The sequence below is a fragment of the Rhipicephalus sanguineus genome, chromosome 10, assembly GCF_013339695.2.
Source record: "Rhipicephalus sanguineus isolate Rsan-2018 chromosome 10, BIME_Rsan_1.4, whole genome shotgun sequence".
NCBI classification, from domain to species: Eukaryota; Metazoa; Arthropoda; class Arachnida; order Ixodida; family Ixodidae; genus Rhipicephalus; species Rhipicephalus sanguineus.
The window spans coordinates 3,983,813-4,010,224 of NC_051185.1; the positions used below are offsets into that span (position 1 = coordinate 3,983,813).

The following is a 26,412-nucleotide window of genomic DNA, read 5'->3' on the forward strand; positions in this document are numbered from 1 at the left end:
GAAACTGTTCAAATAAAAAAAAACTTAACGTGCAACTAGCGGAGTTTATTGTAAACGGCGGCAGTGCAAGAGTACAATACCCAGACGGAGAGATTTCGTCAGCCGTATCGCGGCAGAACAGCGCGTTAAAATCCGTTCAGTTGGTTTCGGATAGCACCGGCGCGCGCGCCGCGCAGCCCACGTGCTTTTCGAGCCGGAGAGAGAGTCGCGCCTTTCGCTTCACATTCGGATGTAAACAAGAGAGGAGAATTTGCCCAGTCAATATGGCCGACTTCCGGCTTCACCACGGCTTCACAACGAGTGACGTCAGGGCCTCTCCTCAGTTAATTCCTTCCTCCATGCCGCCACCAGTCACATGGGTCACTGTCTTTCTTGAGAAGTGGTCCCGCATAGTGAACGAGTGGTAGTGCGGCACGTTACGGCCGCATAATATTGAAAATATACGGTTACATGATCGCCAACAACGCTGCACGTTGGAGATGCACCAGCAATATATCATACGTATTGGGGCGATCGTCGCAGGCAGATATCGTGCCTCCGTGTACTTACAATGTTTATCGCTCCTCTCGGCAACGTTTTTAGCTATACGAACGCAGCAGAAATGTGGAAGACGAATTATTTTATGCATGATAATCGAATCGCATATTCGAATTTTTTTAATATTCGAAGTTATCGAATATTCGAAACTTTTCGAATACACGATTTTCGAATCGAATACGAATATTTCGAATGTAATATTCGACGAATATTCGAAACTCTCGAATATTCGCACACCCCTACTAATAATCCTAGACAATTTGGAAAGCTAAGAATAATCAGCTGAACCTTTGCTAACGCTACGTAAGTCCTGGCAATAGCCGAACTAAGCCACTGCAATTTTTTATTCAGCACTGTTTAATGTGCGAGTTTATCTCGCCAGTCATACAACAATAATTTGGTTAATTTACTAGAACAGCCTCAGCTTTTCTAGAGTTATCTCATCAATTTCTCAGGCACGCGCGTCACTTGGAACTGCAGTGCACATATATTGCTGATGTTAATCAATCAACGCAGCTTTGCCCATTTTTTTTTCTTCGCTGTACAGAGTGCATGCCCACGCAGATATTTCGCCTCAGCGTGAGCAGACGACCACAGAGGCAACGCGGTGCTTCGTGTTTTAGATAACTAGTAGCGCCAAAATACCCTAGCGGCAGAAAAAAGGGCCAACATGCGCGCGCTGTCGGTCGGCTCGCTGGGAAGGTCAGGAGCAATAGTTTTCCTACTAATTTTGCTGAAAGGTACATAGATGCGGCTTGTTCTTGGCTAAAGTTGGCTAGAGGAGATGTTTGCATTTTCCCGGTTCTTGTTTGTGTTATTTCTGCTGTTGCGCATGGTCTCGGGCGGTTGTTGCGGTGGTTGTTGTAGTTGCGCTTTGCTATCGTTCTTCTCTGGGGACGTCGGGGATACAACGAAATGGCGAACCCGATTCAGCCGTTCACTCCGGCGGTTGCCATCGCACCTGTGACCAAAGTTGAGATAAGCGTGTCCTGCAGGTGGGTGTGTCGATGGTGTGATGCATGGTGTGATGTGTTGTGCATGCATGTCACACTACCGAGCGAACTCCCATAGCCACCGCTGGGCGCGCCTTATGCCTTTCGGTGCTGCCAGATTGCGTTTCTGGATGACGTCATAGTGCGTGTGCGCGTGTACCGCTCGCGTTGATTTGTTTACGTAGTTTGGGTTCAGCAGAAGCCGTGCGTCAGTATGAGCCAATGCGTTTTCATGTTCTTCCCGATCTACGCTACAGGGCGGGTACTTTTTGGGCTCGCGTCAGGCAATTTTTAAAGAAGCGATAAAACTGCACGTAACTACATTAACAGGCACCGTGATTGACTAGCTGGTAATGTAAATGCGGCAGACATAAATGAAACTTTTCTTCAGATTAACGCGTTCCAGTGCACTAGGCGCAGCGCATTTCTGTATTAAAATATGGGAATAAATGACAATTGACACAGGTCCTTGTCAAACTTTAGGATGCAGTTGTACAGAGTTAGAAATGGATTACACAATTTCTTCGAGGTTTTTGGGAAAACCCATGTTGATTGTCGATGCTAATGTGGCTGAAAGCTGTGCTGATTAAGTAAGCCCATTGTTGGCACCGTAAGCTTTAAGTCCTGTGTGCTCTTTGTATTATTCAGAAGGGCAGAAGGGCCACTGTTTAGTGGAAAAGTCCTCGTGCCAAAAGTGCTGCATACTGGCTGAGACATATGGCACCCTGTGTACGTCCCATGCAGCTACTTCTTTGCTATGAATTTTATGAAGTTCTGCGTGGTGGTTAGCTCATACAGGTGGCAAAAGGAATGTCTTGGTTCCTTTCAGACAGAGATCATCTTTTAATTTTCCATAATCAGTGTTGGACTAGAGTTGTTACGTCATACTGAGGTTGCATGAAAAACCTCAGTCAAGCAAGGGTCTTGTTCAAGGCATATCTCTCTGAGGCTGTGCTAGAGTAAGCAGGTATGGGAGAAAGAGTTCATGAAAAATGTGGCAGTGTTCGGAAACTAGAAGAACAACTAGAGACACCAGCAATTCGGCTGAAATGTGCGATGACTCCTGTGTAAATAGCTGAAGCTTCTGACCCATATTGCGTATCTTAGCAATTAAATCTCTCCTTTTACTGTGCTTTAAGTCTTGTACTTGCAAGGCTACAGAAGTCCTACTGAAGTCGACTGGACTTGATGAACGCTTGTGAATGCTTGTGTTCTGTGACACGAGATCACTTTAGCTGTGACTTTTTGCCCATTTCAGTTACTAATTTTGACGTGATTGCAAGATCTCTAGGTAGTGTTAGCACCTAAACCTTGGACACTTTGTTTGCTTTATTCACCATATGAATGATCAACTGATTGTTGCCTGATCAGATTTTATCTGATGCAACCTAATAAAACATGTTTAGCTGGTTTCACCTGTCAGTCTATGATACATGACAATAACACTTTTATTGCAAACAGAGCGTCCACTTCGGCACTTCATATAGTGATCTTGTGTTCTGCGAGTTTAATTGCACGCTATATTGTTGAACTAATGAAGGGTAATACAGTTGAACTTTGTCATAATGAAATTCAAGGGGTGCTGCAATTTGCTCGTTATAACCAATATTTCATTATAGCTGCAGTGGGCATTTACTGCAAATATTATGCACTGTACTTACCCAAAACAAATAGCGGGCAGAACGATAGGCCCGCCGTGTGCATTGACAGCGGGCCGTGTGCAGTGAGAGGAAGGTGGGAATGACTCAGTGGGCGCAGCAGCATGCACACGGCGCTCCGTCCAGCCTTGCACACATTTGCGGGAGGATGCGTGGCGGGAGTTTTGAACTGCTAAATACAGTTATCGCGTTGCACATTGTCTATGGGGACTTTCAAGGGGAATTGTGATTTGCTCGTTATATCCATTATTTCATTATAGCCTGTCTCATTATAACGAGGTTTAACTGTATATCTTCTTTTAAAAATCCACCAACTATGGTGGAGCCATTACGTGTCTATGGAGTTCTATGTAATCTTGTAGTACTAATTACTGTTGCTGCTGCATTATTGAGGGGAGAAGTGTGCTGTTATTTGAGTGCTCAATAAAGGACAGAATTTACAATGAAAATTAATCTGCAGCCCCCCGATAATGCATTTTGTATAACCAACCCACAGTGCAGAAGCCATCAGACCAATGTTTTTAGATGTTGAGAAAGTCTGTGCCTTATTAAATGTGAATATCATTTTTTTGGCTAGTACAACAGATTCTAGATAAGTAGATGATCCAGCTTCCAGTGTGATGTCACTAACTCACTCATGTGCAAGAGATGCTAGTGCAGTGCTTATGCACACCAGATAAACCTACCAAGTAAAATTGTTAACAGTGTTCATCAGTGGGATTCGAACAATTGGCCTGTAGTACCAAAGGTACACCACCTCTACATGCATCGTTGGGCAGAATGGAATGCCTTGCCCGATGTGCAAGTGGGTTTATATGCTTGGGGCACTTACCGTTGATGCTTTTCCTCGAGAATTTCTTTTGTGAAAGCGTTGAGGTGGTTAGCGCCTCTTCACAATGCAGACAGAGTTTTGTTGATTTGCTGTTATGCTGTTCACAATAACAATAATAACTGACACCATTAAACTTCTGCAATAACGTTAAATTTAAAGTGACCCTGAGACACTTTTTCAAGTAACCACGGAAGGACCTTGCAATGAAAGTTTGTTTCCTTACGAATCAATAGCAGGAAAAACTTTTTTTCATTTGTCAAGTACAAGTGAAGTTGCAGTCGCGTGCCTTAGTGAAGTTGCAGTCGCGTGCCTTATTCTTGTCCTGATGAGTGCGCTGAAAGCTACGTAGGGGGGATGACAAAGGGGCAAGAAAGTCATGACCTTGCAGCAAGATGGGCTAGTTGGTAGACATTCATGTTCAGAAATTAGTTTGAAACGCAGACAAAGGAAGTGGACAGTACAGCACTTACTTTTTTAGATGCGAAGCAGCTTTTGCTCGGGGCTGTGTCCGGCGGTGGCATCCGCGCTCCACTGTGCATGCGCCTACTCTCTCTCCCACTCTCCTCCTTTACGCAGGTGTTCTGTCGCCTTCTGTCCTCTCCTGATGCAGCCGTGCTGCAGCCAAATACAGCCTGTAACCCACTCTCTCCTCTCCCTCCCCCATTTCATGTGTATATAAGCGCGTGCACACGGTCGGCTTCTGTCATTCTCGCTTCGCTCCCGTTCATATGAGTGGTAACGTCAGCGTCGGTGCCACTCGTTCACTCGGCGCTAACGGAAAGCAACGCACAAACACAACGTAATGATAACGCAAAAACTAAATACAAACCTCACACACTAACGGAAACACCGAGTGAACGTAACGGAAACTTGGTGTGTGCCCCCAAGGCTGTTTTGCATCCCCTCATGGTTCCCTTGAGTGGGAGATGGTGTAATCTTTTACTTTGTTTCTTGCCGTAAGCGCTGTCCTGTCCAATTCCTCTGTCTGGGTGTTTGGTGCGTTTCAAACTAATTCCTAAACATGTCATGGCCTTGAGCACTTTCTTTTCTTTTTTTCTTTGGGTGCGTCAGCTCACTTTCAGTGTGGTCATGAGGGCAGTAGTGTCACCATTGTGCAATTCTCGCACACTACAGGGTGCAGTGTGTGGCGGCCGTGGTAACTGTGCTGCACAAGAATGCTTAAATCAGCCAATGGCTTCTCTCCATTACATCGTGACAGGTCTTGATGAAATAATTTGCCGAGAGAAGAGCAAGCAATTTTTAGCTGTCTTAGAAACGTAATTGTAACTTTCTCGCTGCATGCTCACTACCGTAGCGTAGACTACCAATTGGCAGCGTTTTCTCGCAATGTTAAAAAATTGTTGCAGGGCCCCTTTAATGCTACACCATTGAGTAATTGGACGCACTGTAGCCAGTGTGTAACTTCTCTCTTGCAGGAAACTCAAGCAAAAAGACCTCCTCTCCAAGTCTGACCCCATGTGTGTCCTGTTCATACGGCACTACGAGACTGCCCCGTGGCAGGAAGTAAGATTGGCCAGCCGTGATGACTGTGGGAAGCCAATGACCCTTCTGTTGTTTCCAGATTGGCCGAACAGAAATGATACGTGACACGATTGACCCAGACTTCGTGAACAAGTTTCTGGTGGACTACTATTTTGAGGAGCGTCAACACCTCATGTTTAAAGTGTAAGAGCTTAGTTTATTTTGCTTGTGAAGCTAGGCCTGCTAGACCACAGTGATAAAAGGTACACTGATGAGTTAAACGATTTTTCTTTTATTAGTAAATTTCACTGCACTTTCACATTACCAAAAGCATAACTCACGCCATGAGAAGACGCTTGGTAAGCAAAAAAATATGCAAAAAGAAAATGTAGGTGCTACTTTGAAGTTCCGGCGCCAACTTTCTACGATGTCACAGATTTTGACAGCCTTTACAAAGGTGCACATAGTTCTTAACTGTCAAAAATGGGGCACGTTGTCGTCTGAGGGAACTAGAGATTTTATGCACAAAGTTTCAGGAAATTCTGAAGCCAGTGTGGCCAAAATATGAAAATAACGTTTTGAAATCTGTGGCGTCACACTGACATTCATAGGCAGACATTTCGGAGCTAAACTTAAAAATGGAACTTTGACCTTCATTTTTTTGTTCTGGTAATGTACCTATGATAATGGAAGGACAGTAGAGTTTCCAAAGAATGATTTGTCAGTCTAAACTGTTTCATTGTTTCAGTGTCCTTTTATGCAACATAGACAAAAAAGATGACCTAAGTGAATCTATGAAGCCGATGCTCCTTGTTGGACTTGACTTCTGTCTTCTTGGTGCAGGTATGATGTTGACAGCAAGAGTGTGAACCTTGAGGATCACGTGAGTGTCTAACTAATCATTGGGAGTGCTGGAATGGCTGCACTAAAACAAGTTTTATATTTAATGATTTGTCTGAGCATCGAAACCTATGATCGTTACTAAACTTGACACTTTTGCATTCAGTCAGTAATACTTGTCAATTTTGCTGCCCTGGCGGGCTATGAGATTAGCTTGATTTTATGCTTCTTTCCTATGCAAATGCACGTACTCACTGGTAATCCTAACCTATTTGGAATTATATGTGCCCTGATTGTTAGAAAAAAGAAGTTTGTTCAATAATGATAGACGGCAAAGGACTTAAAAGGCACGTCTCCTGTTTTCAATCCATTCAAGAAATCGGCTTTTCTTTTTAGGATACCTATTGATGCTGCAGATGCATCATTGTTTGCTTGAAACCTTTTCTTTGTCAGGAAAAGTTTTCAAGTTTAGGCTATACAGTCACGCTTATTCTAATGATAGCTTATTTTATGAAGTTCATGTTTGTCAGGAGCGTTCATGTGGCCTGCATCGCCTGGACATTGAGCCTCTGGACCTCCCTGAGGCTGCGCTTGCAGGCATGGGCTAGCGGAAAATGAAATGCCGTAGTAGCCTGTAGTTGTCATTGTGCTACAATTTCATATTTTGAAGGACCGAAAAATTCTTCTAATTTTATGCACTTCCTGATTTTATGAAAGTATCATCATCACTTTGCTAAATCGAGTGAACACAGCACAGAGCTTGCGCTACATCCACTGAGTTAGCTGGAAGGATGCTTGCTCTAGGGTTTACGACCAGTAGTGTGTCAATTGTTAATAAAATGCAGTCTGAGCTTCTAACTTCTTATTCCCCGAGTATTTTGGCTCGAGGAAAACATGTCATTATCACAGGTACTCGCATACGTCACACTAGCAAATGCAAAGTTAGTTGTAATACATAAAACAAAACAGACATTGAGTGGGAAATGCTGTCTTTGTGTCTGTGCATTATCTCACTTGATGTCCTTTGAGCTGGATAGCAGGATATCTCGTACCTTATGGCAACTTGCAAAGTGTACTTTCATTGGTAACACCAATTACCTGGACACCAGAAGCGCGAAAGCGCTGTTGGCGTCGCTAGTGCTGTCCTGCTTGACGACGCCTGCATAGCCTACACCCAGAGAACTTCCCGAGATGTGTTTGGCTGCAAAAATGACAGAGCATAGTCGGGATAGTGCTTCTGTTTCTGGCGTGAGCATTCTGTGTGCTCACCTCTATAAATAAGCACAATGACGTCTGTGCTTGTGCGTATGCAGTGACCTGAGTGGAATGGGCTGTAAACATTGAGCCACCTAACGTTCTAGTGGGCATTGAATAACACTGACAGGTTGTTATAGCACCATTGAGGTGTGATGCCTGCATATGTGCCATTGGCGATGTTGCCCGTGGCACTAGCATTGGGAGGTTCCTTGTCTGTTAACAATGTGTAAGCAGCTTGTAATATGTAACGGTGTTTACATATTGCATGCCAGCATGTTGCTGCTGCACGTGTTTGGAACAACCCCTGAAGATCACTCACCTTGGTCCTTGCTTCACCCTCTGGGAGAGATGGCCAATTTCTTTCTTGTTGAGTTTATTCCTTTCCTCACTACAACCAGGCTAATGAGCCATCCAAATAGCTGCGAACATGTAATGCATGTCTATATTTCAGGGGCAACTTTAGTTCGTGCACCGCAATAGATGCAGCTGTGTGATTCTGTTTATTTATTTTTAAATGAAAGGCAGCGGAATGGGTGAGAGAACAAACATGAAAAGCTGACACTAAGCGAAATAAAATGGGCCAGGGCTGGCCTCGTGCCTCGTAATGCAAAGAACAGACCGCCAGAAGTCACTTAGAGCAGCGGAATGGATACCCATGGATGGGAAATGCAGCTAAGGATGGCAGCGAGTTAGGTGGAGTAATAAAACTGGGAAGGGATGGCAGATGGAATCTGCTTGCATTGGAGATCACTGGGAGAGGCCTCACGGTGGTTGTTTCTTTTTCTTTTATGGTAAAGGCCTCCCTAAGAGCTTCATGCAGCCAATGTTGCATTCCAGGTTTCTGTTGGACACCTTGGTGTAGAGTCAGAATCTGACACTTCTTAAATCCTGTTCATACTCAGTAGGCCAAAACCAATAGGTTGTGACATTACTATCGGCTGGGAGAGATTAAGGGTGGTCGATAGCTGTTGTGGCATGACCAGATGAAGTTTGCCACTTAAGTTGCTTGTATGCTGCAGGATTTCCTCGGTCAGGTTACCTCCACACTGGGTGAACTGGTTGCCTACCAGGGAAGGCAGGTCAAGCTGCAGCTGACGTAAGTGAGCTCACATCACTCTGTGTGCTTGACTTGTGCAGTAATTCTCACAAGACAGACTATGAGATATGGGGCAACAGATACATAACAGTTACGCTGATAAACAATGCATGGCGTAAAGAAAGTTAAGTGTCGAAATGTAATATTAATCATGTACTGGGATTGAATTTTGTGAAAGACTTTATGAAGCAAAATAGAAATGAAAATGGAATTGTCCTTCTACATTGGTCCATGTGTGGACACCCGTGTGAAGCTTGCGAGGGTTGCGCATTCAGGCCAGGGTGCATAACTGCCAAAATTGGGCTTGTGATCATGGGTGAGGAGTACCAGCATGAACTTTAGGAATTTTCGTATTGTTGCCCTAGATAAAAGCGGTTGCGTCAAGGAACCTAAAAAGAGTATCGTGGTGCCTCCAAACACATTGAATATAGTTTGAATACCTCTGCTTTAAAAAGCCATTTTTGGTTTCAATATTGAGGGAACAGTTTTGTGCTCACATGTCGTCGCAGTCTGAAGTACGTCTAAGTCGTGGGGACAGCAGATCGCGATGCACTGGAAGTGGCTCTGTTGACTGTTGTCAGTTGCATGTGGTGCACATAAACAACAATGAGTCAGTTATCGTTCAGTGACAGTGGTTTTGGCTGTGTGCGGAATGCATAGTTGGCAAGCCCATCAAACTGCGTCGTTATCATTGTAATGTAATTGCAGTGGGGCTGGCGTTTAGATGATGGGCGGCTTTAAGATCAAAGTGAAATATTTTATATATGGGTTCCCTGGCTCCCGTGTGTGGAGAGAGTTGAATCTGCATGCCAACGAAATGACAAACGTTCTTTTTTTGCAATGCCTCAAAATCGTGTCAGTACTCCTTGAATGTAGCACACACTTCTAACCAAGTGGCACTTGTATTTTGACGCAATTTCTTAATTGAGCCCAGCGAAATGCTGTTTCTATTTGCTTCGCATGTTAACCAGCGTATGTCAGCGCTCTTCTGTAGGCAGTTCAAGGATCTGTTCAGTTAGATTGAGCAACGGCTATCTTGGTTGAAGTAGTAAGCTATCCCTTGTCTCTTTCCAGAGGACTTTCTGGAGACTGTGGCAGCATCTTACGTGAGTCTAGACCCCTTGGGAAGAGCAGAGTAATGTGACCACTAAATGGCTCGTGTCTTTTGGTTATTTCAGTGACTGTTGAAGAGGTACTTGACTGCAAGGTAAGCACATGGGCTTAACTTTATTTTATTGACACGAGCTATCAGCAAGATCCTAATGCATTGAATGTAAGTGAATCTTAAGGAATAGTGCACAAAACACATAGCGTAGATTATAGGCATGAAAGTAGTGGACAGGGCTGGGCAAAGATACATTAAAATTGTATCGCGATACGATACAAGATACTCGGGCAAGGAGTATTTGAGATAAAAATGCAAGATACGTCCGGAATAATTGTATCCGATACGATACTTCCCAATTGTATCTTAAGATACTTCGATACATTTGCAAATTTTCTATTATATATCTATATAATGAAGCAGCAAAGACCTATGTAGAAATGTGTTTACTTGAAAGTTTCTTAACTGCAACCAACTTCGTTTAATTCTGACAAAATACTAGGGGTGTGCGAATATTAGAAATTTCGAATATTTTTCGAATAGTGTTTGCTATTCGATTCGATTCTCACTGAAATTTTACTATTCGAACTATTCGAACTTCCCAAAGACAAATGCAGTCAACGTCCGGTTGAAAGTGACCCCTTCAAAATTTTAATATGCTTCGCCTCATTACACTCTCGTATTGCGGCAAAGCTGCCTTTCAAGCTCCGTTACGGTCGAATTTAGCCAAGAGACAAAGTCCGATTGAAAGTGGTCCCTAGATTTTCAATATGCTTCACCTTATCACACCCCCGTATTGCGGCAAAGCCGCCTTTCAAGCTCCGTTTCGGTCGAACTTGGGCAAGAGACAGTCAACGTCCGATTGGAAGTGGTCCCTAGATTTTCAATATGCTTCACCTCCTCACATCCCCGTATTGCGGCAAAGCTGCCTTTCAAGCTCCGTTACGGTCGAACTTAGCCATGAGACAGTCAACGTCCGTTTGGAAGTGGTCCCTAGATTTTCAATATGCTTCACCTCATCACATCCCCGTATTGCGGCAAAGCTGCCTTTCAAGCTCCGCTACGGTCGCAAATGTATTAACTCAAGAAAACGCTGGTTCCAATATGGAGATGAAAGATGTGGCAGAGTTGGGGGCTCAATTAATGCTGTTTTGGACCTGAAATTTGGGCAGGAAGTCCGATAAATCGGACGCCGAAGCTTTTTAGCATCCAAAATTTCAGATGTTCTTATATATCGACGTCTACGAGGCAGATTTGGAACTCCGGACTTGAAGGGAGCACACCCTTGTCCGCCACATCAGTTGGGCTTCCACAGAAGTTGAAAGAGGAGGAGAGGCTGAGGAAATGGCATCTCTGCCTATCACGTGTAAAGTGTTATCGGCAACACTTTGGTTGCACCAAATACAATTCGGCCTCTACATTGCCTCCTTCTTGATAAGAAAGACAACTATGAAATATGGCCCCACCAGCGCTTCATCAACCTAGCGAAAAGAAACACTTTCATGTTGCTATCTCACAAGAACATACTTAAGGATTTTCTGCAACCTTTACTGTAATTTCACTTCGAATTATTCGAAAAATGTTTGAGAAATATTAGAAAGTTATTCGATTCGATTCGCACTCAATCTTTATTATGCGAATTCGCTTTGCACCCAAAATTTTTCTATTCGCACAGCTCTACAAAATACCTGTTTGTATCACAAGTTACAAACTTTCTTGCTCAAGGTATATTAGTTTCATTCCTAAGCAACATATTGGGATTTGTTTGGCTGCTTAACATGACAGCTCTTTAAAGGGGTGGTGCCACCAAATTTGTGGCTTGCGCGTTCTTTGCTGTAAGCGTTTCCTATAGCTCCAGGAAGCATGATGCACGAACCAACATTCATGTATTCTCGCTAAATAATTTAATATCGCCTTTTGATGTGGACAACTTTCGGTTTCGCTTTCTGGCCGCCGAGGTTGGGCAGTGACGTAGAAGTGTAGGAGGCTTGGTCACGTGACCACACAAGGCTGTGACGCACTTAGCCAGGAAGCGATCGAAACTCGGCGAGCGATGTAGCAACCGATGCTTTACCGGTACTATAGTGAACTAGAATATATTCTAGTTCACTACAGCCGGTACGTACGTTGCGGAGGTGGCGGAGGTCACTCACGTCACTACAGCAGATATGGTGTGACGTCACTACAACTTTCGTTGCCCCTCCGATAGATCTACGTCAGAGTTGGCGCGCTAGCGATGGGTTTCGATCGGGAGAATGGGCATTTAGGTACACTTTGGAAGTGAATTAAAATATATTCTAAACATTTGCTGTGTCCGTCCCTTCGTGTGGAATGTCCTTGCATACAGAGGAAACCCACAACAGGCTTGTCATAGCCTCGAAATTTGACGGCACCACCCCTTTAACTGCTGCGCTGTTAGTGGTTTTTGCGTGACACTTCTGTAATTTATGGGTGTCTTGGCTCTACTTGGTGACCAGCTAGCAGGTTACCATCTACTTGCAAGAACGTCATTAAGAAGCCTCCGCACAATTACGCAAATACCCTGTGCAGTCTTACCTTGTCTGCAAGCGTATTTTTGTTTTCGTAATACCGCATCAACCGACAGGTGTAGAGCAGCAACAGCGTTGGTAGCGATATTGTTTGTGACGCATCGTGTGAAGACGATGAACTACACAGTCGGCGCTCACAATTAGTTGAGGACATAAAACTGCAGTGATTTTTCATATTTTACTTATCTGCTTGCGTAAAGAGCTCGCTGGGAGCATATTGACTAACGTGCACTCTTTTACCATTTCTTCGAGAGAACCTGAGCCGCCAGGAGACGCCTCAGACGTGTTATAGAGGCACAAAGCGCCGCAGGTTATCACTGTTATTCACACTATTGCCACTTCTGACTCTGCTACCTACAGATTTGTGACAATAAGAATAGTACTTTAAGGTGACCTAGACAAAGGAAATCCAATATATTTAGGTCAAATGGCAAGGTGGTTCCGTACTAAACAATCAAAGTGAATAAGTATACATGGTGTTTCACATAAGTAGAACCAGAGTCCTTCAATGCTTTTCTGGTCACGAAACTCCGCCCGCAGTTTCATACAGGGACAGAGGCGGCCACTAGGGTCGCCGCGGTCAACGCGGGGGCATTCGTGCGCGCGCGCTGCGCTCGGCTGAATGCTGTGCCAGTTGGAGGCAATGGTTTAACGGTGCATCAAACCGCAATATTTCAACTACCATTCATACTTCACCTGACATACGATGTGTTAGTCGCATACGCGTGTAAAAAACTTACTTTCGCGTCTTTTTTTTTTTTTTTAATATCAAGGCTGCGATGCATACAGTCATGCCGACGCGGCAAAATTAGCTGTATATGATGTTTCAGCGAGGTTTCTTACCTCAGGCAGTGGAGCACGGGATATTTACCTAGACTTGTCACACTGCACAAGCCTTACAAACCCACCAACTCGCAAACTGAAGTTTCGTAGCGGGAGTTGAGCCAGCGCTGATCGCGCTATTTGGAATCAGGTCGTCTACGCCGCGGGCGTTTAACACAGCCGCATTACAAAAAAGAAAAGCTCTACATTCCTGTGTTTACAGTTTATAAAAGCTAACTTCTCTCCGCTGCACCCTACCTCACAGAGCTTCGGCAATACTTGAAATCGGGAGTGACGAAGCTTTCGGAAGGTATAGCGTCCGTGTGCCGGGTGAACACCAGCTGATCTCTAGGACCTAACCTGGCCTTACTTCGAGTTTGTAACCACGTTTTGTTCATTTTCTACGAGTAACTTCGACAATTTCATGTTACGTGGACATTGCACGAGCGAAAATGTGTCGCACTTTACATTGTGCAGCGTCGAAAAGGCACTCGCGGGTATCTCCAATCTTCGCGCTCGTGGTACCTTCACAAATCAAAACGCGTGTTACTTTGACTGCTTAGATGGACTATGTCTGCGCCGCGTGATGCAACGATTTTCTTAATGAAGACTGCACAAGGGAGACGTGATTACGTGAAACGAAACCGCGTTTGGCTAATCTAGAGAAAATAAGCACATACGTACGTCGTCACAAGCAGAGCTATTGCGCTTTCGCATTATTCAGAACGTGGAAAACGTAACACGGGGCAAAATACCTGAAAACGTTTCAAGCTGACGAAACACTAACGCCCTTTGCGTCTATACTTCACTATAAATGCTCATTTTAATGCACATGTTTGAGAACATCCCACTGTCAAGCCACTAATATATAGTAAACAAAGCAAGAATGCTACGATTGAAAGAGAAAGATAGAAAAACTTTTATTGCAAGAATACCTAAGAAAACAGAAAGCTATGAGCGACATTTTCCTAGCGTAGGGAAATCTCTGCACGGCCAGTACATGCAGGGAGCAAGCTAATGCAGAAAACAAGGAAAACTCTGAAGTACAATGTAAAAATTAAAAAATAGCTTAGTTGACATTCAGTCAATAAAAATGAAAAAAACGCTTTTTTAAACAACGGCAAACAAGGAAACAATGCAAAGCATTTAATAAGCTGGAAAGAACCTAAACAACTATTCTAAAAAGACAGGGCGTGCGAACACGGACGCAAGAAAGAAGTCAAGACACCACAAACGCCTGGTATCGTTACTTCTTCCTTATGTCCGTGTTTGCACGCCGTGTCTTTTTAGAATGAATACTTACCAACTAGCTCGGCTCTCTGTTATTCTAAAAAACTAACAAGCTGCGAAAGAAACAGCGCCGGCCCGCAACTTTGCCTTCTCGCGTCGCAAAGACACATTTTCTCCATTCACTATGAAGTCGTCCGTTCGAATAACGTCGATGGTGTAAAAATGTTTCTTGCACATTCTAACCTGTTCAACATCGAAGGTAAATCCGGCAGCTTCCTGTCGCGGTATTGCACATTTCTGTTCATCCCTCTCATCGCCGTCCATCGGCAAATTAAACAACGACACCTTTCCGCTCGTACCTCTGTAGCCGGAGCGACAACCCGGTACACAGCAAGTCTTCGGCATCGTCGCTCACGTAGACTATCCATGTCCTCGCACACATTTCTCACACCTGTCAGACACACACATTAAGAAACAATGAGGAAAACTGAATGCCGATGCCGCCGGATTCCTCGGGCCCCCAGCTCTCCCTACATAGCGAAGCCAGCGAAGCTCTCCTCAATGCCCCCTGCGCGCTCCTAGCGCCGCCGCGCGGCCGCGGCGGCGACATAGCAAGCTTACCCCATAGCGTTACGGAGGAGTTTCGTGACCAGAAAAGCATTGAAGGACTCTGGTAGAACCAAAGAAAAAAAAAATGGTTAATTGCCGCTGAATAAAACCAAAGGTATTTGGTTTTATTCAGGGCAATTATGCGACATCTTTACTATGCACTTCAGGGCCAACTGTGCTTTGATCAACTGCGCTTCGAATGGAACGATCCATTTTTTTTCCGGAGCGTACATGCTGCGTGGTGAATATTTTCGGGCTTTTAAAGAAAGCCCGCGAAATATGAAATAAAACCACGTTTGCAGACCGTTAAAAAATAAGAATAAAGCAGAGAACGTATTGTAGCAGCAGGTTACAAATGACATATTACAATAAGCAGACGGGTGAAAAAGATGGCTCAAAGCTGGCACTAAGCCGCGCAAAGCTTGATACACAGCGAAGCTGATCAGTCTGATGCATATTTATTGCTTTATCTAGGCATAACTTGGCAGTAGAGAGGTCAAACTTGGCTTTAGCGAGGCTTGAACTTGACTTGAACTTGGCTGTAGCGAGGTTGAACTTGGCTTGAACTTGGCTGTAACGTTACTGAACTTTTGCTTTAACTTGGCTGTGGCGGGGATGAACTTCGCTGTTACGGCGCATGAGACCGATCAGCTTATGGCTAGGACCAGTCTTAGTCATTCGAGTAGAAGAGCCGGGTGGCATTAGGCGCCTTCCATCGTCATTGGCGTAGGCCTTCCATCGGTTCGGGGTCTTCTCGAAGCCGCCGTTGCCTTTCCCATTACCTGGTATTCTCTCGTTGTACGTACTCTGGGTCTTCGGCTCGCCGCCGTCGCTTCACAGCAATTTGTTGGGCTAACTGTTGCCTTCTTCATTTTTTGTGGACCAGTGTTAAGTAGGGGAATTCACCCCATCTCTGTGGCACATACCCGTTTATGATGATGGTAGTTTTTTGGTTCGACGGACAAGGAACGATTTGCAGAACACCTTCACTGTTATAACTATGCAGAGGACTAGGTAATGCACGGGATGCAAACGGAGGACAGCAATGAGAGCACTTGTGCTAACAATCAAATTATCATTGAAAGAACTTCCCTAACAATATAGCAGGAAGAACAAAGACACAGTACGTCAAATTTTTCCTGTTACGTAAATGCTTGTTCTATTGCATCTAACGTCGGCACCGATAGTCTGACGGTGCTTAGAATCGCCTTTGCATGTAAGACGATCTCATCGTACTAATGTTGGTCAAGCTTACATCCATGAAATCATTCAAATCGCTGATGTGTGAAAGCCGCGAGACGCAAAGCAGCCCTATTCTTGCATTCTTGAGACTTTGCAACGAAGCACCACGCAAGACAAACTTGGATTGCAACAGTATAGCGGCATCAGAATTTGTGTGAAAGATGCCGCACTCATAGGAGTATGCAGCAGAGTGCAGTGGCTGTGAACAAGTGTCATGATATCAACACAACCAAAAAGAAAGGAAACATCTAGAAAAAAAAGTAGGCTGCACGTAGACGTTTGCACGCTTGTCTTTGTCTAGATGGCTCGAGTGCCATCACGTGACTCTGCTCGACCAATAGGGACGCCAAAACCTCATCACCTGTGCTCGCTGGAGCGCTCTGGCGGAAATATACAAGAATGCCACCGTCGTTAGTTTTATTCAGATGGCTTAGTGGCAGCAATATCAGCTTGAGAATCAGAATTCCGATTGACGTTTATTGTTTCGCACGGTGGTGCTTTTATGGCAGTATCTTGTATCTTAAGATACACGATACATTGCTGAATGTATCGGAAACACAGATACAGATACTCGTTTTGCAAGACGTATCGCGATACAGATACAAGATATCCAAAGAGTATCTAAGATAGTATCTAAGATACATTTATCTTCGATACTGCCCAGCACTGGTAGTGGACAGAATGGATGTATTACCAAATACCTCTGACTTGATTTTGGAAATATAAACTTGACTGGTGGGAAAAAAACAGAGACAAAGTAACTTGTCTTTGCACTTCCGTTCTCGATCGATGATTGTCAGCTTGGTGTTTTGCTTTCTCCTACATTCATGCGAGACGCAAACAGGTCTACTACTCCCCTGCTACTTCGAACGTTATGTGCCCGAATCTGTGATTTGCCTCGTGTTGAGCTTTTTATGAAGCGCTTGCCGATGCACATCATCATTTCCAAACCCACTAGTACGCCAGTGGATGCTTGCTCTCTCCTACACACCACGCAAGCTAGATGCCTTTGCAGATATCGCTTGCTGTTTAGCTAATTGAATTTTTAGATAATTAACTGTTGCAGTTAATCATCTGTTGCAGTGCACCTGCTGCAGAGTGATAACCAAGAAAGAAAACTGTGTGTGCTGTGTGGTCGGGCTGACATCATCACACGTGCTGCAGTTCTTTGATAACGGCTTTCAATAGGCTGCCAATGAATAAACGATGCATAGTGTGCCCAGTCTTGCGGAAGCGTTATGCTCCTGGCTGCCCACTTGAAGCCCATAGGTAGGTATACCAGCACGGCTGTAGCTATAGCAGTCCCTTGAATAACTGCTGTGGTTATAATTATACGTATTGCTACTACTCCCTGCCAAATTTGTATTATAGCTGTGCTATTCTGAAATTTGTGGCAGTACATCATCGTACTATAGGTGCAACGTTTGGTGACTTTGTCTTGGATCATCATGCTGTTATGTACAGGCATGCATTCATGTGAAAACACAACGACACAATCCATTTGATATGTTGCAGTGTGGTTATCCTGGCCCCTATTGCAGCTCTACTCATTTGGTGAAACACACTCATCAAATTGCACTGGACTAAGTGTAATTAGAAAACCTTTCTAGTGTAGGTTACAGTGAAAAAGATTGTATTGCCCACTACACAGAACTACCAACGTATCGTCGACGCACGTCTTTCTTTTTATTTAATGTAGTAACCTTCCATAATCTCATGTGCCAGTGTATCTTTACTTTCACCAAGAATGGCAACACACACTAGAGAACTTTGTATACATTTTCATGCAATGCAAGCCCGAGTCTCTGCTGACTGTGTTTCTTGCAGCGAGTGATCGACATGCAGTGGCGAGGAAAGAAGCTGGACAGCAAGGACTGGTTTGGCAAGTCAGACCCTTATCTGAAGTTCTACCGGGCCAACGAGGACAACACCTACACAATCGTGTTCCGCACTGAGGTGGTCAAAAGGAGCCTGAACCCAACATGGCGTCCCTTTACCATCCAGATGCGCCAGCTGAGTGGTGGTGACGATGACCGTACCATACGGGTGGCCTGTTACGACTGGGATCTCGATGGGAAGTGAGTGTCCCCTGTACTCACCTGCCTTATTGCACGTTGCGCTCCACCCCAGTCTGTCCTCTTCCAGCCACGACCTGATCGGAGAGTTCCACACCAATGTGCGCACCCTTTCCCAAGGACCTGGCCCCAAGAACGAGTACGAGGTACGCACTGTCAGGAGTTATTATTTAAGCAATGAGATCGTCAATTGAGGGGGCACACTGCACTTGAAAGCTTCCCTTCATTTATTTATTGATTTAGATGAAACTCATCATGTAAATTAACAGCAAAGCTGTTCAGCAAATGGTTCCTCGTGATTCGATCGCAGAAAACCATCGTCGTCTTTAAGGGTATGTGCCACTGCGCGGCCTACCAGAAAACTATCATCATCATAAATGGGTATGTGCCACAGAAATTTGGTAAATTTCAGTACTCACCACTGATCCACTAAAAATGAAGGCAACAGTTAGCTCAACAAACAAAGCTAAGCAACGGCTGCGAGCCAAAGAACCAGTGTACGTACAATGAGAGACTACTAGGGAATGGGAAAGGCAACGGTGGCTATGAGAAGACCCCAAAGTGATGCAAGGCTTACGCAAACGACGACGTGCCCGTATATCTACAAGAAGTGCGAACGCTTGGTTTCAGCACGAGTTTCTCTCTCTGGAGTTTGGACAACCATGTCGTGTCTGTCACTGTCTGTGGTTTAACTCGAACCTCTATGCGCTGAGGATCAACATAGAAAAAAACCTAGCATCACCTAGCTAAAGCCTAGCAACAACCTAGAAGCAACCTAGAACCTGCATCACCTAGCTAAGGCCTAGAAACAACCTAGAAGCAACCAGATTAGTCTTCAGAATCCCAGTCATCAGAGCGAGCATAGCAATCGTCCAGTTTCGCTGTTTCAAGCCTTGTGCGGCTTAGTGAAAACTTCTCCAATTTTTTTTGTGTGCCGATTTTAAACATGCAATTATTTTTCTAGTAGGATATGTAGTTTTTTTTAATATCATCCATTCCATGTGCCATTTTAGGAGCTGTAGTTTGCCTATACTGAGAGGCTTAGAAAGTAAATAGGCATATCAGAATGACCTGTAATGAGAGCTGAGTGCAAAAAAACAAGAATGGATGTTCTAAACCAATTCGAACAAAAGTTGTGGCATGCTGAACATTTATGACTGAAATCCCAGTTCGTCCTACACTCACTCGTGCATGTCAAACTTACCATAACTTTTGTTCAAAGGGGCTTAGAATGTCCGTTCTTGTTTTCTTGCATTCAGCTCTCATTCCAGGTCATATGATGTGCTTATGGCTTTGTAACTCTCTCAGTTTCGGCAAACTCTTGCTCCCGAAAAGCATATAAAATGTTTCGTATTTCAAAAACTTCTTGCTATACTAGAAAAATAATTGCACATTTGAAATCTGCACACAATTGCACATAAACATAGCAAGTTTCATCTCAATTGATAATTTCAGGACCCATGTCCCCCCTTAAATCTTTAGAATTGTGGATGCAAAACACTGTGCTCACTCGACAGTTTGGATTGGCTGGCTGACTGTATGCCAGAACAAGTGAGCTTTCAATAAATGATAATAATAATTACTAGGGTTTCTAGCTACAGGGAATGTACTTGTCCTGTAGCTTTCTTAGTCTTGTCTCACATTTTTTTGCACTCCTATTATTCATCATGCCTTAGGTGGTACGCAAGGGTTTATTGGTCAACTGCCTGCTCGTAACAAGAGCATGTGCTACGTGACGATAGCTGACAAAAAAGAATGTTCCACACTCGCCATCATTGCTATGAGCGACACTGGCAACACACCCAGGATTACATGCGTAGAAATACCCAAGAAAGTGGATGGGAAAACGACTGCTGCCATAGCTAAATTGCTAGAGCATCAGACGCGTTATTCAAAAGTTGTAGGTTCGGTCCCTACCGGCGGCTGTTGTTACAGCAAAGCTGTTACGGTGGAGGTTTGCCGTGTGTCGTAGATAGAAAATTATCATCATCAATGAACTGGCACGCGCTCAGTCACTGTCCAGGCACTCGGTACAGATGGCTAACAAAAGAAGCTGCGGCCCCTAATTGGTGTTTGCCGCCCGTGTGTTCCCTTAATTTTTAGTGGACTAGTGTACTGGGAGATGCCCAATTTCTGTAGCACATTGCCATAGGAGAGAGCAAGTGTAAAGTATAGTACAGCAAGGAGTGGGAAAGACACAGGCGAGCCTAGGCAAGCCAGGACCAGCTACAGGTGCCCAGCGACTCTGCTGTGACCCAGCCTTGCGCGACTTAGTGCAAGCTGTGCTATAGGTTTCACATCACGTTAACACACAAACACAAAAGGAAGGCACATAGACATTGGTGGCACTTGCACCTGACTTATTTAAGACCCAGGAATAGGAAAACACACATATGTCAAGGCTAGACACAAACTTAGGGCATTCAATGCATTAATTCTGCACTGTGAGAGATATACTGACTTAGAATAGAGAACTGAGCTAGTTGGTATGGATTCATGCTTAGGACTGTGCAGCACTCCCCAAACAAATTGTCTGGCATGTGCGCCTGCGTGAACAAGTACACACAACCCAGTGCGTCAAAAGAAACAAAAAACGAATGCGATACTATCAAACACACATTCAAGTTTGTTGATTGCATTGTAGGAATCATGTATCAGACCCTGTTGTTGTCATACATAAGGCAGAGCGGAAGGTGTCTGATTGGGCGAACACAAGTGACACATTCCCACCCAGCAGATCATTGTTGTGAGTGCGGGTGTGCCCCACACTTTACGGACACTATGGTACTTTCTAGGCATAAAAAAGCAGCTTACCTGGGAAATTATCGAGGCCTTCCGCATCAGAATCGTTCGCCAGCCATTGATAAAGCTTTGGGATAAAGAATACAAATATTTGGTCAGCACATGCGGTAATTTGAGATAGAATTTGTTGTGCACATGTTTAGTCGAGGGGCAACAGCCAGGAAAGTTCTTTTCGTTTGGAGCCCAGGTGACTCGATGACTTTTCTAGTTTACTTTTTTTGTTTTCTTTTCTTTTTCTGCATAAAAATTTAGTTGAGAGTCAGCGCATGCCGTGTGCACTTCTTCTGTCCTTTGTCCTTTTTGTGAGCGCTGCACAGTCCAAAGCATGAACTGCAAGAGGTTTTGCTCACATCTGCAAATGATTTCCTGCAGTTGATCAACAAGAACAAGAAGGCCAAGAAAAAGAGCTACAAGAACTCTGGTGTGGTGAGTGATTTGTGGCCACAGGATAATGTCCACCAGTTAAAACCAAGTTCTGTGCGCTTGCAGGTGAAGCTCATGTCATTCAGAATTGGAGAGCAAGCCACCTTCCTTGATTATATCCGGGGTGGGTGAGTACTTTTGGATATACATTTATGGACTGTCAAATAAGTGCATACTAGGCACATTTGCACGATGTGAGTGTGCATGAAACAGGCCGGCTCGCAACCACATATAATTAAAGGTATTATTATGGACCAGGACTGGGCAAAGGTGCTTTGCAGTTTTATTGAGGTACAAATTAAGATACCGAGATGATAAGTGTTTGAGGTCAAATACAAGATACTAACAGAATAAATGTATCCGACATGATACTTGGCATTTGTATCTCAAGATACTTTGATGCTCTAGTTCCGTTGTTGGAACCTTTCAGTGGTGTAAATCAATAAAAATCACGAGGGGGGACATGGATCTTGCCATGGTGGCCATTTTGTTTTTATAAATATAGGTTTCATTCTTAATAATAGAAAAATAAAATTTGCACATTAAAATAAAAAAAAAGCACGGTATTCACACCTCACGTAATTCTATTGTTCTACCGAGTCTTCTCTGAAAGCGGTCGAATGGCAGTTGCAATTTCGACACAGTCTTACACAGCCGTGGGCTATTGGACGCAGGTACCACTACAAAATACGCAGGCGTTAGAAACAATATGAGTAAAGACAACAAAGGACTAGTGTTCGACTAGTGTAGTCCTCAGGATACGTATATATCATGTGTGAAACATAAATTTCAAGGGGGGACACATGCAAGGGGTGTCCCTCCAGCCTGAGCGCACAGGATGTCAGGACCCCCCTGACCCCTCCCTGACTTACGTCGCTGGAGCTATTGCAAGTTAGCAGTTTCCTTTCAATCTTCTTATCCAACATTCATTCAACGGGCTCCATCTGTTATGTTTCTTGCTGTCTTCTAATTATCGTCTTTAGTGCGAGAAGAAACTATGAACAGGCACGCCTAACTTATTGCTTTTAGGTGGGCTTTCGAGTATCCTTTACTAACATATGTGAGAACTTCTTTTAGCGTTCCAACAGCATGCTACATTATATTGTCATTGTGCAATATTCTATGGGACCAGAAGGATTTCTTAAGATCAGTGCCGGTACACTGTGCAAAAGGCAATATTTCCCTCCCGCGTTTGCCAACAGCACAATCCACTCTGATTGGGATTCCGATCATAAATGAAGTTATGTGCTATAATATAAGAATAATGTGCTATAATATAAGAACATGCACATTGCTAAATATAAGAATGTTTATAAACCAACTGTAAAGTGCAGTAGCTAGTTTCTGTTTCCAGGCATTAGTAAACAACACTAAATACTGCTTATGGCACATAGTACATGTGTTTGATACAGCAAAGTATGCACAAAATATGTGCCACCAGCTTGCCTCAGCGGGAATAACAGGCATCTCGGCCACCGCCGCTGCATTTCAGTGGAGGCAGAATGCTCCACTGAAGTGCACTTAGATTTAGGTGCACATTAAAGAATCCCAAAAGAGTCTGCCATGGTGTTGGGCCTGTTGGTTACATCGCTTGGAAAATCGACGAACCCAGCCTTGAAAGACATGTACACAAGAAGAAAAAGATTCCTAGGTGGTCGAAATTTCTGGAGCCCTCCACTATGGCGTCTCTCATAATCATTTCATGGTTCTGAAACGTAAAACCCCAAAATTTATTTTTACCATAAAATGCCAAGCAAGCGTCCCTCCGAAATCACTGCTCATTTCAAATTTCTGCACTGTTCCGGGGAAACATGCCCCCCTTTCTCACCGCACCCTCATCATGTGCCGCTTCCTGGCAACACTGGCCTGCTTGAATCCAATGCAGTCCTGCTTAGCAGCTCGACCTATAAGCACGTGCACCTGAAATTTCTTATAAAAATTTAATTTTCTTTTTCCCGCATAATCATTGCACTAACAACATGGAGCACGATACCCACGATTATTTTCAGGTTGCCACGACCAAAAGCATGACCTTCAAGGTCTGCGGTGATGGTATCTTTTAACTGAAAAAAAAAAGAAAAAAAAAAGAAAATTTTTAGCCTTCCTTTATTTAATGTGTTAATTTTCTTCTTTGGCAAATTACATGATGTGGTGCATGGTAAATGAAAGCATATTTTAAAATATTCGATTTTATGTGGGTCATACTATAATTGCATGCACTTGTGCATGAGCAGTGGGTTACGGCTGTGAACCATGGTGTTGCTCTAAAAGACATTTCTTGCTGCAAAAGCTACATACTCCAAAACACCAAATGCCACTGCCATCATTGCAAAAGATTTATTTGAATTACTGCATCCCTAGACACAAGTGCTTCACTACAGCCGCACATTAGAATGCCGCGGGGAATCTGTTGCCTTTGTGTACTGAATTCTAATCGCAAGTTCACGACTTGAGCTTTCATTTTGTGCAGAATAATATGTGTTTTTAGGAAGGAAATGTGTGTCCCAGATTTCGTATGGCATGGTTCTGCCCTATGGTGTGAATTTTTTAGTTGTATTGAGATGTGTTCTGTCTTGCTTTTGGCACCGAGGGCAGCCTGCAGATGCACTTCACGGTAGCGGTGGACTTCACGGCCTCCAACGGAGACCCCCGAGACCCCGCCTCCCTGCACTTCCTGGACCCAGTGCGGCCCAATGCGTACGCAATGGCCATTCGTGCAGTGGGAGAGGTCATCCAGGACTACGACTCGGACAAGATGTTCCCTGCTCTGGGCTTCGGAGCACGGCTGCCACCCGACGGGCGTGTGTCGCACGAGTTCTTCCTCAACGGAAGTGCCACGGACCCGTACTGTGCGGGCATACAGGGCGTCCTGGAGGCCTACCAGAGGACCCTCCAGTCCGTTCAGCTCTACGGCCCCACCAATTTTTCGCCTGTCATCAACCACGTGGCAAAGTGAGCATTGCTGGCCTGTTTTAGGAAAGCTTTGGCTCTTAAAGGGGTCCTTAACATGTTTCCAAGTAATCATCAAATGACCTCAGTATAACAATTTATTGCCTCACAAATTGATTGCTGCAAAAAGGTTTTGAATATGTCAGGTATGAACGGAGTTACAAGGTTTTGTTGCATGCTCTAAGCAAAGCTACACAGGGAGATGACAAATGGGCAAGAAGTTATGCCAGTGGATGTCATGAAGCACGTTCACTTACATCTGGTGTGATTCCAGTGCATGCTGTGTGATTTCAGCGCACTATAGAGCACAGTGCAGGCACGTGTCGGCACCCCGTGGCAAGAAGCACATCGGGTCTAAATGCATTTATGTCAGGTATTAGCCAATAGTAGCAACCTGCTTAATGATAAAATCGAGTTACTGGCAGCAGCTTCGAAAAGAGTGGAGACAATTTTCTGTATGAAGAAAGGGCACTTGAGGTGGCAACTTCACGCCCCACTTGTGCGCTCTGCATGCCGCACACGACTACAAAATTTGGCTGAGCCGTTCATTGCATTGTTTGCTGTTTGTATGTGCGTTTCTTCACAAAGCGTCGGGGGTGGTTTGAACCCCTTTAAAGGGCCCCTGACCAAGCCCTAATGCCAATTTTGACTACACATCAGAAATGATAAGGCACAGCCTAGGGAGGGTTTAGCTGAAACAGTGTTTCAAATAGGTTCACTATTGTGCAATTTAGCAGAAATTAAACTGTCCTGGTTACACTCCTTCAGAAAACGAGCTTCACTGCCAAAATAGACACTGTGTCCCTTTGCCTCGGCTAGCGCCTGCAAGTGGTGTGACTTGTTGCGTCCTTTCAACTGCTGGAGGCAGTAGCGTAACCAGAAATCGTTTTTTTTTTAGGGGGGGGGGGCTTCAATCATACACTATGTATGTTTGTGCATGCGTTTATATGTGTGAGTGTGTATAATATGCACATGCAAAACTGAAATATTTCAGGGGGGTTTCAACCCCCTGGCTATGCCACTAGCCGGCCGTGGGAAGGTGTCGTGTTTGCATGACGAGTCCCACCTTCTTTTCTTCTTGCTCTCTTCCTATTTTGTGTCGCAATGCTTTTATAGTGGCAGCATTTGGTGCTTCACATGGGATGAAGCACCGAGTGCGTGGCCTGTGGTCAGTGGAAGGGGGCACCTTTGACGTAGGCTTTGACGCTTTCTCTCCAACCACTTGTCCCCCACAAGAAAAGTGAACATGGCTTTGCCGTTTAAATTTCAGCCGTTTTCATACCATGCAGACATGTCATACTTTGCAGACGCGATTACCACTGACCGATCAGAGTACCATACTTGTTCGTTTTAAATGTCCAGTTTGGTGAGGGGCCCTTCAAAGCACAGTAAAACTCTATATTATTTACTATAAAACCCCTGTCCAGTAAAACCTGTGTATATTCAAAATCTCAGGAAATAACCAAAGGTGTTGTACATGGAAGTAAATACAAGGCATTTTCAATGCATGGTCATCATTACCTTTCTTAGTCAACATGAAATGGGCCCACTACGTTTAAAAAAAAAAAAAAAAAAAAAAAATAATAATAATAATAATAATAATAATAATACCTTCCCCCATAATTGTTGGTATATATATTATTTGTCTTTCCACTTGCTGACATCCTTGATCCAGTGGTGTAGTTTGTAAGGCAAGCCCTTGCATGTGGCAGCATGAAATTCACTTTCCAGGGAGCTGAGTAGTTTTCCTTTATTCTGCTATGTTCTGTTTTGATTGATTGTCCAGCCCTCCACTTCACTTACAGGCACAGAGCCTTCTGCACGTACGTATTTACCTGATGGCCACTGAGACTCTTGCGGTGCAATGGCATGTGTCGTGAGCACACATGTAAGTGCACGAACCCTGCTAGAC

General features: G+C 44.2%; 1 protein-coding gene across 4 annotated transcripts in view; it reads left to right on the forward strand.

Annotated features, from left to right (window-relative positions):
* The first annotated feature begins 1,310 nt into the window (after positions 1 to 1,310).
* The window catches only part of LOC119406843 (copine-8), a 34,857-nt gene continuing 9,755 nt past the window's right edge, over positions 1,311 to 26,412 (forward strand). For 2 of the 4 annotated variants that reach the window (XM_049419658.1, XM_049419657.1), the window contains exons 1-11: positions 1,311 to 1,532; positions 5,456 to 5,543; positions 5,602 to 5,705; positions 6,345 to 6,384; positions 8,618 to 8,694; positions 9,769 to 9,800; positions 9,873 to 9,901; positions 18,079 to 18,329; positions 18,382 to 18,472; positions 21,501 to 21,679; positions 24,147 to 24,503. In XM_049419658.1, the coding sequence (XP_049275615.1) occupies positions 1,453 to 1,532; positions 5,456 to 5,543; positions 5,602 to 5,705; positions 6,345 to 6,384; positions 8,618 to 8,694; positions 9,769 to 9,800; positions 9,873 to 9,901; positions 18,079 to 18,329; positions 18,382 to 18,472; positions 21,501 to 21,679; positions 24,147 to 24,503 (1,328 nt within the window). In that variant the 5' untranslated portion in view covers positions 1,311 to 1,452. The remainder of the gene's footprint in view (positions 1,533 to 5,455; positions 5,544 to 5,601; positions 5,706 to 6,344; positions 6,385 to 8,617; positions 8,695 to 9,768; positions 9,801 to 9,872; positions 9,902 to 18,078; positions 18,330 to 18,381; positions 18,473 to 21,500; positions 21,680 to 24,146; positions 24,504 to 26,412) is intronic. The other 2 variants (XM_037673585.2, XM_037673586.2) reach the window with 2 other exon arrangements.